We start from the raw sequence: 15,985 nt of genomic DNA, 5'->3' as shown, positions 1-15,985 counted from the left end.
ACCACGCCCGGCTAGTTTTTTGTATTTTTAGTAGAGACGGGGTTTCACCATGTTAGCCAGGATAGTCTCGATCTCCTGACCTCGTGATCCACCCGCCTCGGCCTCCCAAAGTGCTGGGATTACAGGCTTGAGCCACCGCGCCCGGCCGCAACGTATTAATTTTATGTCACCCTTTGCATAGTTTCTTTTAATCCTTGAGCACTTTTAAGAAACGAGTATCCAAAGGCATGGAATTGATACATTTGAGTTTCGTGTTTTTCTATATAGCTCGCTTGAATATACAAACCCCTTTGGGGTCCCCACTATCTTATAATTTTCTTCTCATATTTGCCACATTCCTGCCAACTTGGACATTTTCTTTTTAGATTGCCTTGACAATCATAAAATAACTGTTGTTATGCCTTTTTTTTGTTGTTGTTAATCTCTCAGTTGGGAGAACCATATCACTTCTTTGTGATGTAATAGGAAATAAATGCTGAGGGCCGGGCGTGGTGGCTCACACCTGTAATCCCAGTACTTTGGGTGGCTGAGGTGGGAGGATTGCTTGAGGCCAGGAGTATGAGATCAGACCCTGTCTCTCTTTTTTTTTTTTTTTTTTTTTTTTAAAGCTGAGTACAAAAGGGATACAATGAGGTGAATCTAACTAGTGTGACTAAGTGGACTGATAGTGCTGTGTATGGATAGAGAGCCTTCGAGTTCTGAGTTGTTTCAGTGTTGCCTTTAAGTATCTTCTAGTAAGCACTTGGGGAAGCGTGATATGAAAGGGCAACAGGCTGTGAACTGAGATGAGCTTGGTTTAGACTCCAACCTTCCTTTATTAGCTGAGAGTCCTCAGACCAGTTACGTGCTCTCACTTCGTCTCTGTCTCCTCATCTGTAAGTGTGGTCAGTACTTACTTGGCAGGTTGTCATGAAGATTGGAGATAATACCAGGCATCAGGCACAGTGGTTGGTGCGTAGCTCTTACATCCAGGAGCTGACTCGTGGAGCAAGACGCTGAGTACACACATAAACATTAAGAGGCAGAATACGGCGGCTCCTTCCTAAGAAATATAAACAAGGAACCTAGAAAAGAGAGTGATGTTTTCTGATTGGGGGAATGCAGGTTTGTTTCATAGAAGAGTTTGAGTTGGGCCCTGAAAGAAGAATAGGATATTGATAAGCTATGATAGGAAGGGCCGGTCCAAATGGAAGCAAAGTGTGGCCCAAAGCTGGAGAGCCCTGCTCTCTGACTCTGGAACCTGCGTCTTGTGCTGGGGCCTCAGGCCTGGCCCCTGTGACCGTCCCCACAGTGTCCTCAGTGGTCTTTCTGCCTTCGGTGTCACCATGGTTGATGTGCACATGGTAGGATTCCGGTGAGATGGCATCCAACCCACATAGCCACGTCATGGTTTTTCTCTAGTTTCTGTGTCTGCATTTCAGTAAAGGTGGTGGTAGATTAATTGGTTAATTTTACTGAGCAGTACCTAACGTGCATAAGATACCTTCCTCCCACTGGGGGCACTTCTGCTTTCTGCTCAACTGTTTCCCTTTAACCAAACTAGAAAATCACAGTTGGGAAATTAGCCTGACTCAGATTGTACTTCAGATCCTTTGAAATATTTTCCCTCTCTGAGGCTTGTCCATAAATAGTTTGCCAAGTCAACAACACTCAAGGTTGTTGTAGTACTCAAAGGGCTACTACCAGGCATGGGGAGAGAGCTCCTTTCCTATTCCCTGTCTGCGTGAAATGAGACAGGTATTTTGAGTGTCTTTTCTAGAAAATGGCTAAGATTGCTGTGCTATGACTTGATGCTATTTTGAGAATGAAAACAAAACAATGTAAAATCAAGGCACAGAAACTTAACACATTATATGAAGACAATCAGCAATGGAATGAGGCCAAGTAAACAATGTGTGTTTGTGTTTGTGTGGAAGGCTGGAACCCTGTCTTAAAATGGTGCATTGTCTTTTTATGAAAACTGAAAGGAAGAGATAGTGTTAACTGGTGCCTTGTCTTTTTTTTTGTTTGTTTTTTTTGAGTTGGAGTTTCACTCTTGTTGCCCAGGCTGGAGTGCAGTGGCACGATCTCGCTCACTGCAACCTTTGCCTCCCAGGTTCAAGCGATTCTCCTGCTTTAGCCTCTCAAGTAGCTGGGATCACAGGCATGTGCCAACATGCCTCATGCCTGGCTAATTTTGTATGTTTAGTAGAGATGGGGTTTCACCATGTTAGCCAGGCTTGTCTTGAACTCCTGACCTCAGGTGATCCACCTGCCTCGGCCTCCCAAAGTGCTGGGATTACAGGTGTGAGCCATGTGCCCGGCTGCATTGTCTTTTTATGAAAACTGAAAGGAAGAGATAGTGTAACTTCCGAGCTCAACAAAGAGATAATGTGAAATAATGAATTTTCATAACGGGGCACTTACTATCTTTCATTTGATGCCATCTGGTTCAGATTGGAGTTTTAGGGGACTCCTGTGTGTCTTTGTGGGCTGCCAGGGAGTGGGTTCCAATGGAGATACTATCTTTTTTCCATTTGGTGATGTACTTTATTTAGTGAGATTCATGCTATGAATGGGGTCCTGCTGTTGGTTTGATCAGAAAATATGTCCTAGTCATCAATAGCAAATTATAAAGAACTCAGATCCTGTTTCCACTTAGTTCATACACTTACTTTAGATTGTTTCAGCATTCTATGAGTTGATTAATTCTTGTTTCTCTAGGACATTTTGTAAAAGAGATAAAATGAGAACTTAGGGAGGTCAGAGGACTTACTTGTCATGGAGATCTCAGTGTGCCATTTGCTTTGTCTCCCTGGCTTTGTCAGAGTAGAGACAAAGAAGTGACACGTTGATCTGTAAGAGGGCTATCTCTGTAGTGTCCTAGGTTGATGCTTATGAAGCTCAGTCAGTACCCAGCGATCTTCTCCACACTTTGTTTGTTTATGCCAGGATCTGTCTAGTGATAATTATAGGCCATCCAAGTAAAGTTTTCTTTTTTTTTTTTTTGACAGAGTCTCTCTCTGTCCCCCAGGCTGGAGTGCAGTGGCGCAATCTCGGCTCGCTGCAAGTTCCACCTCCCAGGTTCACGCCATTCTCCTGCCTCAGCTTCCTGAGTAGCTGGGACTACCTACAGGCGTCCGCCACCACATCCGGCCAATTTTTTGTATTTTTAGTAGAGATGGGGTTTCACCATGTTAGCCAGGATGGTCTTGATCTCCTGACCTCATGATCCACCCGTCTCGGCCTCCCGAACTGCTGGGATTACAGGCGTGAGCCACCGCACCCAGCCCCAAGTAAAGATTTCTAATGTAATGTCGTGTAACTTAAACCTGATCATTATCCTGTTATTTTCAGGGATGTTCTTGTCATGTTTTTTTTTTTTTTTTTTTTAAAGTATTATGCTTTGTCAACTTATTTCGTAAATAATTTTTAAATATAACTTTGGCTAGATCCTCAAATAAAACCTTGTTATCCTTCCTAGCTTTTGTTTTCTGGGGTCTTGCATGGAACAAGAGTCTACTTCATGCATCCAGTCTGTGCAGTGTCTCAGGAGCACACTGCTCCTTTCCCTTTGGCTTTTCCTGGCTGGGCTGCTCTTTCTGCTCTTATTTTTTGCAGAGTTTTTCTGTCAGTCTATTGTGATGCCTTAAGTATCACGGTGAAGATGGGGCGGGTGTTATCGCTTCTCTGAGGATGGAAAGCTAAGGTAAAAGTCAGCAAAATGGCTTGTGAAGATACAGTTGTTCCTTAATAAGTCCCATGTCTGTATGCTGACAGCCCTCACAGTTGGGTCTCCAGCACAGACCTCCAGATTCACTTATCCAGCAGCAAGTCAGGATTGCCGGTCAACATTTCAGTTTGGCCATAATCAACCTTTTGCTTTTATCTCTTACATCTGCATCCCTCATTTCCCGCAGCTCAGTACATGGTAATCCTGTTCTTCCCTTGTCTTATACCAAAACCAATGCAGTCCTCCTCTTTTTCTATCAGAACACACACCCATCTCATCAGCAGAGCCTATAGGTGCTACCTTTAAAATTTGTTCAGCACATGACCACTGATGTTTGCTTCCCTGATCCCCACTCTGGTCCCAGCTACTGTTGTTTCTTACCTCAATTATTGCCTTGATCAGATCGTGTCCTTCCTCCTATTTCCCTGGGTGTGAGCCCTTGGCTTCTCTTGCCTGTCTCTGGCCTCTCCTGTCATCATCCTGTGCTCACAGTTCTGCGGGCATCCGTATTGCTCTTCTGTGAGCACCTTGGCCATGTATCACCCCATGGCTTTTGCACTTGCTTATTCCTCTATGTGGAGCAATCTTCCTGCACTCTGTGCCAGCCAGTCCATCCCCTGGCAGGTCCCTGCTCAGACCCCCTCGATCAGAGCCCTTGCTGACCTCCCTATATGAAGTGGACTTTCCCTCTGTCACTCTCTGTCTCCCTAAGCCAACTTCCTTTTCCTTCTTAGCACTTATCACCTCTTGCATTTGTGTCAATCTTTTATTGTCAGGTCACTCACTGTGGAAACTCTTTCACTGCTGAATTCACAAGGAGTTGGCACTCAAAACATTCCTGTTAAAATGGCTCAGTGCATAAATGCTATGAAAAGCTACAGCATTAAAACAGATAACGTGCCCTGATGGTGTATTTGATAGGTTCAAAGTTACAATTTAGTTCCTATGAAATATATCCATTGCTGTTGATCAAATACTTGTTTATTTCTGAAGAACTAATGTGCAAAGTTTAGGATAACAGAGGGAGAACATGTTTTAAGTCTTTTTTTTCCCACCTTCTTTCCTTTGTCCATATAGGATTTACAGCTGTTGGAGGATGGTGATCTGACTGTGATAGGAGATCGGGGAACCACACTGAGTGGAGGGCAGAAAGCGCGGGTAAACCTTGCAAGGTAAGTTGCATTTCAGCAGCCACTATACAGTTGTCTTTTGTGCTGCTTCTAATGGTGGTGAGCACATAGGACCCGCTTACTGTGTATTGCGTCCTGTGTGAAGCACTTTCTTGGATTATTCTACTGGCACTTGAATGAACATCCTAGTTGTTGAAAGTTATCATGTTCTGGGTGAGAGTCTGATATCTCTTTATATTTTCTAGAGCAGTGTATCAAGATGCTGACATCTATCTTCTGGACGATCCTCTCAGCGCAGTAGATGCGGAAGTTAGCAGGCACTTGTTCGAACTGTGAGTTTGTTTGTCTTAAGTCATTTCTGCTTTCCCAGAGCCATTTCGAGTTGGCTCAGGAAAGCCTTTATGGCTTTCAGCTTGTCCTGCTCTGGTGCTCCCCCTCCCCCTCCGCACTGTCCCCTGCTTCCCTGAAGATCCATTTTAGAGAAATTTTGCATAAATACAAGGTCAAGATAGGAAAATATACAAATGATTTCAGTGTGTTGCAGTGAGTGGAGTGTACCATGTTTTCGGGAATTGAGAAACAGATGGCAAATTTTGCAAATTTTCCCCAACTAGTAATTACAGTTAATAACCAAGAAACTGCTGCTGGACCAGGCCCTGGAGATAGGAAAGATGGTGTGCCATTTTTCAATGAAAGGGTGGCACTTGGCAACCTGGGCCTTGTCTTTCAGCTCTTTTCCTCCATCATTTCTCTATGACAGGTTAGAAGTGAGGTCCTTGGGACCAACATAGGGCTTTCTTGGGAAGGCTTTGTTGCTCTTTACATATTAATCTGTCAGTCTGGAGATAACCTACTAGTAAAATCTAGAATTTAAGAATGATTTGCTCCATAGTAGACTGTGGTTTCAAGAATCTAATGTTGTTTCATGGATTCTTACCAGAATGAACACTGAAGACTCATCTAGGCCTGGCTTGCCTTTGAAACTAGTTGTCTAGAATCTGGCTTCCCTCCCGACTCTTACGTGGTGTTTCTGGGATTTGCTTTCTTTGGCTCTTGCTTAGACACGGAGCCATGGAGGTAGAATGACTCTGGAATCTTTTCTGTATATTCTGTAACCTCATGTGTGCCGACTGACACTTCCTATGTAGTCTAGACTGGCCTTTTTGAAAGCATTGTGAACTGGTTTTTCTAAAACGGCACCCACATCTGCCCCACAGTCAGCTTCCTGTTTTTTGCCTTGTTAAGGCCAATGAGCCTATCCCACTCATTGTAGCCCTTCTGTGCACACTGAGGTAGATGCCCCTGCAGGTGTTACTGCATGAAACATCTTTGCTTGCAGAGGATGGCAGTCAGCCACAGAGAAGATAAGCACCCATGCTGGGCTGAGTGAGAGAGAGAGACAAGTTCAGATTTCATTCTTGCCCATAAGGAATTTGTCTCTGCAGGGATTCAAGACTAAGTGCATAGGAAAAGTTCAACAGACCCCAAGGCTTAAGGAATTTCAATATAGGACAATCTATTTTATTATTATTGTTTTTTAAAATAGGGTCTCGCTTTGTTGCTCAGGCTGGAGAGCAGGTGCAATCTCGGCTCGCTGCAGCCTCGACCTCCTGGGTTCAAGAGATTCTCTTGCCTCAGCCTCCCAGGTAGCTGTGACTACAGGCTAGCACTACCATGCCCAGCTCATTCTGTGTTTTTTTTGAAGGGAGGGGGCTTTGCCATGTTGTCCAGGCTGGTCTCCCTATGTTGCCCAGGCTGGTCTCGAACTCCTGGGCTCAAGGGATCTGTCCTGCTTGGCTTCCCGTAGTGCTGGGATTACAGGCGTGAGCCCCTGCGCCCGGCATAGGACAATCAATTTTTTTAAATGGAAGAAGTGGGTAGCTGAGATTGGAAAGGTCACTGAGGGCCGGACTTGGCTGGAAGTAGCCTGTGGTCCTGCAGGCTGGTAAGGGTTTATAGTGGCTGAGAGTAGGATTCAGTTCCTTTGAAAGAAATAGTAGAAGCAGAGGTGTGCAGACAGGAAGGAGTGAGGCCTGTGGGAAGGACAGCAGGCAGGAACCTGTTCCTGTGGTGGGGGATAGAGAAAAGAAAGCTCTGGAAGTCCTGTGTTGGCCAGCCAGGGCTGCCCTCACAATGCCACAGGCTGGGGGGCTTACACAGCGGCCGGTTGTTTCCGCACAGTTCCGGAGACTGCATATGCGAGATCAATGCGTCTGCAGGCGCGGCTCCTCCCGAGGGCTTTCTTGGCCTGCCGATGGTCGCCTTCTCACCCTTTGCTCCTCATGTCTCTGCATCCAAACCTCCTCTTCCTGGCGAGACATCAGTCAGATTAGAGTAGGGCCCACCCTCATGGCCTCATTTCAGTGTAATTACCTCTCTAAAGGTTCTGTGTCGGCCAGGCACTGTGGCTCACGCCTGTAGTCCCAGCACTTTGGGAGGCTGAGGCAGGCAGATCACCTGAGGAGTTCGAGACCAGCCTGGCCAACGTGGTGAAACCCCATCTCTACTAAAAATGCAAAAATCAGGGATGGGTGGTGGTGGGCGCCAGTAATCCCAGCTACTCCGGAGGCTGAGGCAGGAGAATTGCTTGAACCCAGGAGGTGGAGGTTACAGTGAGCCAGGATAGTGCCATTGTACTCCAGCCTGGGCAACAAGAGTGAGATTCTGTAATAATAATAATAATAATAATAATGGTTCTCTATTCCAGTTCTAAGGTGCTGGGTGAGGGCTGGAACATAGGAACTTTGAGGGGGGCATGGTTCAGTCCATAACAGGTCCTGGGTAGCAAAGTGGAGACAGAGTCGGCTGTGTGAGAGTAACTCATCTCTGGGCTCTGGATTCCAGGGGTTGGGACATGAAGTCATCCACTGAGCATGGGGCTCTACGTGGGCTCCTGAATGTTTCCCCACCAGAGTGCGTGTGCAAAATGTGCCTGGTATGGGATGTTGAAGTGGATGTGGATGGTGGTGATGGTTGCACAACGGTGTGTACATACTTAGCACTACCAAGCTATACACTTAAAAATGGTATAAATGGCAAATGTTATGTCATGTCTATTTTTCCACAACCAAAGAGACGTGGGTGGCAGCATTGAATCTTTCTGAATGCAGAGTGAGGGATAAGCTGGCACTCGGCATTGCCCCGGCACTCTGATCAGAGTCTTGTTTCCTGCTCCCTCCTCCCTGTGCCTTGATGAATTTTCCATTTGGCCGAGAAGGGCCTCTGTGGCTTGCTCGAGTCTTGCACGAGTCCCCACCAGTTCTTTATCACTTGAACAACAATTCCCGGTGGGACACTCTCTTAGCGTCGCCGCAGGGAAGGAGGAAGGTATTTTCATTGCTGAGTATCAGTGTGCGTATCGCACAAGCTCCCCCAAATTTTCCTTGAACGCAGGAGGTATTTATAAAGTCCTCTTGCACCTTTAAGGATTAATGACTTTGGATATACACTTGTTAGAAGCAAGCTTGTTAAAATTGTTGTTTGCTAATCAGAATCACATTCTTTGGGGAAACTTAGGACAGGGAGCACGAATGCAATTTAGGAAATCACTCAGCAGCAACTGGAGAATGTTCTCAACGAGTTAGAAAATTGGATTGAACAATATGCTATGAAAGATGGCGGTTGTGTTGAAGCTTAGAAATGTGAAGTGTTTTGTATTAAAAGTGAATGAATTACACTTCTATTTGCCATTAACAGTTTTACTTCGATCATGAATATATATTGAGAGTTGTTAAGAGTTGTGTTTTACAACTATATGTTACAAACACGAAGTGGATTTTATCACATACCAAAAGTGAGGGGCACTTCCATTAACGGATGCTGATCCGATTTGTTGCCAGCTATAGATGTGTTTGTATTCTAGAAAGCCTCAGATTCTCAGACCCCTGCCCCTTTGAGTCTCCTAATCAGAGCTCCCACACTGTTGCCTACCTATTTGTCTTAGTCCATTCAGGCTGCTGATTCAAAATAGCATAAACTCGGTACTCCATATAAACAATAGAAAACTGTTTCTACAGTTCTGGAGGCCGAGATCCAAGATCAAGGCGCCAGCAGTTTTGGTGCCTGGAGAGGGCTCACGCTCTGGTTCGTAGACAACTGTCTTCTCACTGTGGAAGGGGTACGGCAGCTTCCCTGGGCTGGCCCCTTTTACTAATACCATTCGTGTTGGCAGATTCTCATGAAATGGCCTCACCTCCTAATACCATTACATTGGTTAGGATTAGGGTTCAGTAGGAATTTGGAGAGGGCCACAAACATTCAGGCACAGCACTAGTTCACCTTCCCTCTTTCAGTTCCTCTCGGACTCCTGTACTTTTAAGCTACGGTTCTAAGTCCTCGAATGGCAAATTGCCCTTTGCAGTCCGCCCCATTCACCTTTCCAACCCTTGCCCACGCAAGACCAGTCCTCCAGCCATGCACACTTCTGTGGGGTGTCTGGAAGGAGGTATGACTTTCTCATATCTGCCTGTCTGTAAGGATATTGTTCCTGCCATTGGAGAACCAGGGATAGTATGCCTGGGCAAAAGAGAAAAATGAAAGACACAGATCCTACCTCCTGCCTTTCTCTTCAGCTCCTCGGAGGCCATAGCACTTTCTCTGTCTGCCCACAGCCCTCAATGAGCTGCTCTTGATCCACCTATGTGTCCTTCCCCCCAGCCCCTGCACTAGACTGTGAATGCATGAAGGTGCCTTTGCACGGCGCGTTTGTGCCCCAGGACCATTGCACCTGCTGTGTCTGCCAGGATTGCTTCCCCCAGGTAGTCTCACGGCTCGTACACGACCTCCTTGCAGAGGCCTTTCCTGGCCACTCCCTCTAAAGTACAACCTTTGCCTGGCTGTCTCTTCATGGTTTACATTACTACCCAATAGTGTATTTTCTGTGTTTGTGTAGTGAGTGTCCCTACACGATGCAGGGTGTTGTCTGTTTGCTTGACCAGTGGATATATCCTCATCACTTAGAGTAGTCCCTGGTACTTCGTCAGTGCTCAACAAATGTGTCTTAACTGAATGAATGAAGGTAGTGACTGTCTCCCTCCCGCCCTCCCTCCCTCCCTCCCTCCCTTCCTTCCTTCCTTCTTTCCTGAGTTTTGCCCTGTCACCCAGGCTGCAGTGCAATGGCATGATCATGGCCCATTGCAACTTCTACCTCCTGGGCTCAAGTGATCCTCCCGAGTAGCTGGGACTACAAGTACATACCCCCACACCTGGCTAAGTTTCGAGTTTTTTGTAGAGATGGAATCTCTCTATGTTGTCCAGACTGGCCTTGAATTTCTGGGCTCAAAAGATCCTCCTGCCTTGGCCTCCCAAAGTGCTGGGTTTATAGGTGTGAGCCACTGCACCCAACCGACTATATCTTTCTCACTTGTGTCACCTCTGACATTGTATGTGTCAGCTCTTAATGTTGTCTTTTTTTTTTTTCCTTTTTGAGACAGAGTCTTGCTCTGTTGCCCAGGCTGGAGTGCAGTGGCACGATCTTGGATCAGTGCAGACCTCCTGGGTTCAAGTGATTCTTGTGCCTCAGCTACTCGAGTAGCTGGGATTACAGGCATGCGTGACCACATCCACCTAATTTTTGTATTTTTAGTAGAGATTGGATCTCACCATGTTGGCCAGGCTGATCTCGAACTCCTGACCTCAAGTGATCTGTCTGCCTCAGCCTCCCAAAGTGCTGGAATTATAGGCGTGAGCCCTCGTGCCTGGCCTCTTACCGTAGTCTTTATATAGTGTTAAATAGCTTGTTGCTAAATCTATCACTTATTATTTGTTTGTTTTATGGCATGACTGGAAGATTTTTACTCTTAAAAATTTGGAAAGTATTTTTTGAGATTTGCCTAAGAAGCATAATTTAGAAAAAATTTCAAGCCATCAATTAATGTTAGTGTAATTATTTCTATGTCTCATCTACAATGGAAGATGCTAGGAAGAAAACATTTTGAAACCTTTGAGGTGGCTGATACTGGACATAGCACCCCATCAGATTTGATCATTAACATCTCCCTTTAGATATGTATATAAAGGGATTAATGGCAGCCAATTTTGAAATAAAGGGAAACAGTTTCATTAAAAGCTTTAGTACTAAACCTGAAGAGGGGTATAATAGGTTGCAAAACTTAGTTTTGAAATAAGCCAAACTAGGATACCTGAAAGGGGAAAAATTAATCCTTTTGGATGTAAAGGATGAAGTGATAGTTTACATATCTGCAATCTGGAGTTGCGGTTCTGATCACAGGCGCTGTCTCTATGATACTCGCTTATGACTTCTCAATCCTGAATTTCTAAAAGCAATGGCTGCATATGGGGAAGATTGGACGACAGGGCTAACACTTACTGGGCATGAGTTATGTTCTTGGCTGTTGTTACAGATTAGTGCTTTTCTTTTTTTTTTTTCTTCTCCTTTTTTTCTTTTTGAGACAGGGTCTTACTCTGCCAACCAGGCTGGAGTGCAGTGGTGTGATCACAGCTCACTGCAGCATCAACCTCCTGGGCTCAAGTTATTCTCCTACCTTAGCCTCCCTTGTAGCTGGGACTACAGGTGTGTGCCACCACACCCGGCTAATATTTTTTGTAGCTCCCAGGAGTCTGCATTTACAATGTAGGAGAACTTTGAGCAGGTACTGTAGAAAACAAACAAACCCCAGAAAACTTGATGGTTGAATACCGAGGTGGGTCTTATCTTTGAGCCATATGGTTTGGACTGTTTGGATTCTGTTCTTCCATTTTCTTATTCAGACTGTTTAGGACTAATGAGAGAAGTTTTGCTTCCTGGATGAGACCAAGAATACTGTGGAGAGTCACACATCACTAGCATTTGTTTTCCTACCTATTATTATTTGGGAAGAAGAGTCTGGCAAATGCACTCTGGCAAAAGTTACCAAGAATCTAAGCTTTTTTGGGGGCTTTGGGGGGCATTAATATGTGCATTATAAATTATCATCTAAGAAACCGTCCAAGAAAAATGCTGTGTCATTACATGACCTTGATCTTTCTTTCTCCCCTGCAATCCTACACAGTAGTAAAATAATTAATGTTTTAGTTAAGTCAGGTTTTTGAATCTCTATATTGTTCAGTCATTTTTCATCCTGGAATATATTGTTAAACTAAGTTTTAGAAAAAAAAATTATACTTATTGCCTCCTTCCCAGACAAGTATTTAGGATTTCTTCACAGCAAGGCTCATATTTGCTGCTAGTGGTTTTGAGGACCTAGCTGGCTTTATTGTCTTATATTTCTATTTAGTTTGTATTTAACCTCTAGATCTTTGACTACTGTGTTGTCTTTGACTATAGTTTCAAAATGTATGTTTTTCAATGTGGAGCACCCCATTCGTGTGTGTTTTCACCCTGTGCCTTTTACATTTATAGGTGTATTTGTCAAACTTTGCATGAGAAGATCACAATTTTAGTGACTCATCAGTTGCAGTACCTCAAAGCTGCAAGTCAGATTCTGATATTGAAAGATGTAAGTAGTTTCTAGAGATCTCCTGAACTTGCAAGTACTCAGGTGTGTTGAATCCCCTTCTTCTTCCTGCATTTCATGTCCCTTTCTTCTCAGAGCTGGGATTCATGTTTTTGAGTTTTAACTCAAAAGACTTGTAGAAATGTCATTATTACATGCTAAGCCATATTACCGTAAAGTATGTAAATTGCTACCTCAAGATTACTACATTGTTAAAGAAAATGATGCTAGTTTAATTTAGAACTTTTTGTTTACCTCTTCCATGACTTAATTCAAATTATGTTATTTGGAAATTACAGATACTCAGACCTGTTTGTATCCATTTAATTGTCATGCATAGTTTGCCTAAAGCTCCTCTTCTATTAGTAGCAGAAATGGCTGGGCACAGTGATTCACACCTGTAATCCCAGCACTTTGGGAGGCCGAGGAAGGCAGATCACCTAAGGTCAGGAGTTCAAGACCAGCCTGTCCAACATGGTGAAACCCCGTCTCTACTAAAAATACAAAAAAATTAGCCCGGCATGATGGGGCACACCTGTAGTCCCAGCTACTCGGGAGGCTGAGGCAGGAGAATCTCTTGAACCCGGGAGGTGGAGGTTGTAGTGAGCTGAGATCATGCCATTGTACTCCAGCCTGGACGACAGAGTGAGACTCTGTCTCAAAAAAATAAAAATAAAATAATGATAATGGCAGCCACACAGGTGGATAACTGAGCAGTGGAGTGACATGGTTTGATCTGTGATTTTAAGAGATCCCCTTTGTTGTTTGCTAGGGGAGCTACAGCAGAAGTAATTTGAAGTCTTAGTAGCTCACAAGACAGAAATAAGGGCTTAGTCTAGTGTGTCAGTTTCCTAGAGCTGCCAGAACAAAGTGCCACACATTTGGCAGCTTAAAACAACAGAAATGTTTTGTCTCACTGTTCCGAGGCTACAAGTCCAAAATCAAGGTGTCCGCAGGGCCATGCTCTCTATGAAGGCTTCAGGGGAGAATCCTTCCTTGCCTCTCCCACTTTCTGGGGTTTTGCTGGCACTCACAGTTGATCCTTGGCTGGCAGTGCAGCCCTTTAGTCTCTGCCTCTGTTGTCACATGGCATTGTTGCTGTGTCTGTCTGGCTTTCTTCCTGTAAGGATATCAGTCATTGGACCTAGGGCCCACTGTAGTCCAGTATGACCTTATCTTGTCTTGATTGTATCTGCAAAGATCCTGTTTCACAAAAGAAAGGCCACATTCACGGGTAACAGGGTTTAGGACTTGAACATATCTTTTTAGAGGGTCACCATTCAACCAAGAAGAGCTAGCGTGGCCGGGGACTTGGAGGTTAGTGAGAACTTCTCAGTCCAGTGGTGGTTTCATGCATCACTCCTTGGCTCGTTGCCTCTCGCCTCAGTAACCTCGTCCTTAACCCTTGCTCTGTTCCAGGCCCTGGTCAAATTCCTCATTGTAGGTCTGAAACCCCCTTAGTGTCTTCAAATGTTTTAATGTTTCTGTTCCCGCAATTTCTTAATAAAATGATGGAAGTAACAAAAATGAGTGTTAATTATATTTTATGAGATCTGTGTGCACCATTCTCCAAGGGAGATAAATTTCACATTATTGCAACAAACGGGGTATATAATGATAGCAGAGCTCTTGCAAGTCTTTGTGTGTAAGTCTGTCCTTGCTGCTTAAAGAACAGTGAGGAATCTGTCCACCGAAGTCCCGGCAAGTGAATTCTTACCCTTAAGAGGATTATCGAAGGAAGAACTGCTGCCTCTTCAGAAGCAGTTCCGTGTGCTGGCTCTTCCCCTGGGGAGCCTGGGTTCCTCAAAGTTGAAAACAATTAATTTCACATGCAGAGGGCTGAGACTAGTGTGGCAAAACCTGAATGCTGGTACATTAGAGTAAAATCTGTGGGTGGCAGAATAACCTTTCTCCAAAACAACCATCTGGCCAGGTGCAGTGGCTCATGCCTGTAATCCCAGCAATTTAGGATGTCGAGGTGTTAGGGGGAATCACTTGAGGTCAGGAGTTCGAGATCAACCTGGCCAACGTGGTGAAAACCCATCTCTACCAAAAATACAAAAAAATTAGCTGGGCGTGGTGGCGCATACCTGTGATCCCAGCTACTCAGGAGCCTGAGGCAGGAGAATCACTTGAACCTGGGAGGCGAAGGTTGCAGTGAGCTGAAATCGTGCCATTGCACTCCAGCCTGGGCAACAGAATGAGATCCTACCACACACACACACAAACCATTTTTCCACTGGTGGGCACCCAGGATGAATATGTGTCCGTTCTTGCTGTTGTCCCAGCCCCCTCCCTAACAGCAGACAGAGCACGGTTGCCCCTCGGAACCCACTCTGCATTGCTTGTGAGTACTTGGCTGAGGAAAATTGCCATCCTAGTACCAGTAGGAGTTTCCTTGTGCGTCTTACAGATACTATGTGAAAAGTGGTCATTTCATCAAACGAGGTGTGTCACTTTTACCTCCTATGTGGAAGAAGACTCAATGTATGATGAAGCATTTTCGAATTCTCCAGTGATCAAACTGGTCCAAAGGGCCCAAGGGGTCATTGGATTTTCCTCAGTGGACCCACCTTTTTGGGGGTGGGGAGGATTGGGGTAGCAGGGAGGGTCCTGGCCATCTTCCCCCACCTGACTTGCCTTAGCCAGGAGCTCCTCTCCTTTGATTTGTATTCTGGGAGTTTGCCTAATATTATGTTTGCTGCTGTTTGAGGAAATCAGTTGGGTCTCATTTAATGAGGTATCTCATTTCATGGGGTACACAAATAGTGAAGATATTTGTACATTATTTTCTATGACTTTGTAAGGAGAGAAAACTGTGCAAGGAGGTGTCCCATGGAATGTTGAATTTTCAGTTAGGAATTCTCTGAGTCTTTGGGGTATGTATGTATGTATGTATGTATGTATGTGATGCGGTTTTGCTCTTGTCGTCCAGGCTGGAGTGCAGTGGCTCGATCTCTCCTCACTGCAACCTCCGCCTTCTGGGTTCAAGTGATTCTCCTGCCTCAGCCTCCCGAGTAGCTAGGATTACAGGTGACTGGCTAATTTTTTTGTATTTTTGGTAGAGGTGGGGTTTCATCATGTTGGCCATGCTGGTCTCAAACTCCTGACCTCAGGTGATCCACCCGCCTTGGTCTTCCAAAGTGCTGGGATTTCAGGTGTGAGCCACCGCACCTGGCCTGTGGGGCAGTTTTAGAGTAAAGACCATGAAGGTGCAGCTCATGGGGTCTGTGTCCAAGTCTGGTTCTCACACCTTTTTCCAGCAGGGCCCATGGCCAGTGGAGGCTTGTGGAGTGCTTCCTACCTGTGCAGATATGCCTGGTCCTACCTCCCTATCAGTGTTAGGTTTCTTTCCTGGAATATCCTTCTCAATTTACTCATTCCTTCAATTCTTATTGCATAGGGCTTATCTCAGTTTTTCATGTGTAATAAGACTACCGATACGGTCACCAACATCTATGTGATAATGATCGCCATTTGCAACACACTATTACCATTTAAAAAATATTCTTCAGTACCTAACATGGGCTCTGGCTGAGAACAGAGCACCCGGTTGTGTATCAGGTTGAATTGTATTAGATTTGTCAACTAGGATTCCGGACCTAAGTATAATCATAATTTAAGATCAGTTACCTTTTCTGGATTAGAATTAGATTAGGTTAACATTATCACCTGCAAATGTATCTCTC

At 44.9% G+C, this 15,985-nt stretch overlaps 1 protein-coding gene across 7 annotated transcripts in view; it reads left to right on the top strand.

Moving 5' to 3' along the window:
- Positions 1 to 15,985, top strand: part of ABCC4 (ATP binding cassette subfamily C member 4) — a 294,345-nt gene that overhangs the window by 126,464 nt on the left and 151,896 nt on the right. For all 7 annotated transcript variants that reach the window (XM_025364534.1, XM_025364533.1, XM_025364535.1 and 4 more), the window contains 3 exons: positions 4,790 to 4,884; positions 5,088 to 5,174; positions 12,203 to 12,299. In XM_025364534.1, coding sequence (XP_025220319.1) covers positions 4,790 to 4,884; positions 5,088 to 5,174; positions 12,203 to 12,299 — 279 coding nt within the window. The remainder of the gene's footprint in view (positions 1 to 4,789; positions 4,885 to 5,087; positions 5,175 to 12,202; positions 12,300 to 15,985) is intronic.

The sequence above is a fragment of the Theropithecus gelada genome, chromosome 17 (assembly GCF_003255815.1).
Source record: "Theropithecus gelada isolate Dixy chromosome 17, Tgel_1.0, whole genome shotgun sequence".
Classification (NCBI taxonomy): Eukaryota; Metazoa; Chordata; class Mammalia; order Primates; family Cercopithecidae; genus Theropithecus; species Theropithecus gelada.
Note: the sequence above shows the minus strand (reverse complement) of the source record. Positions and strands in the feature narration are given on the sequence as shown.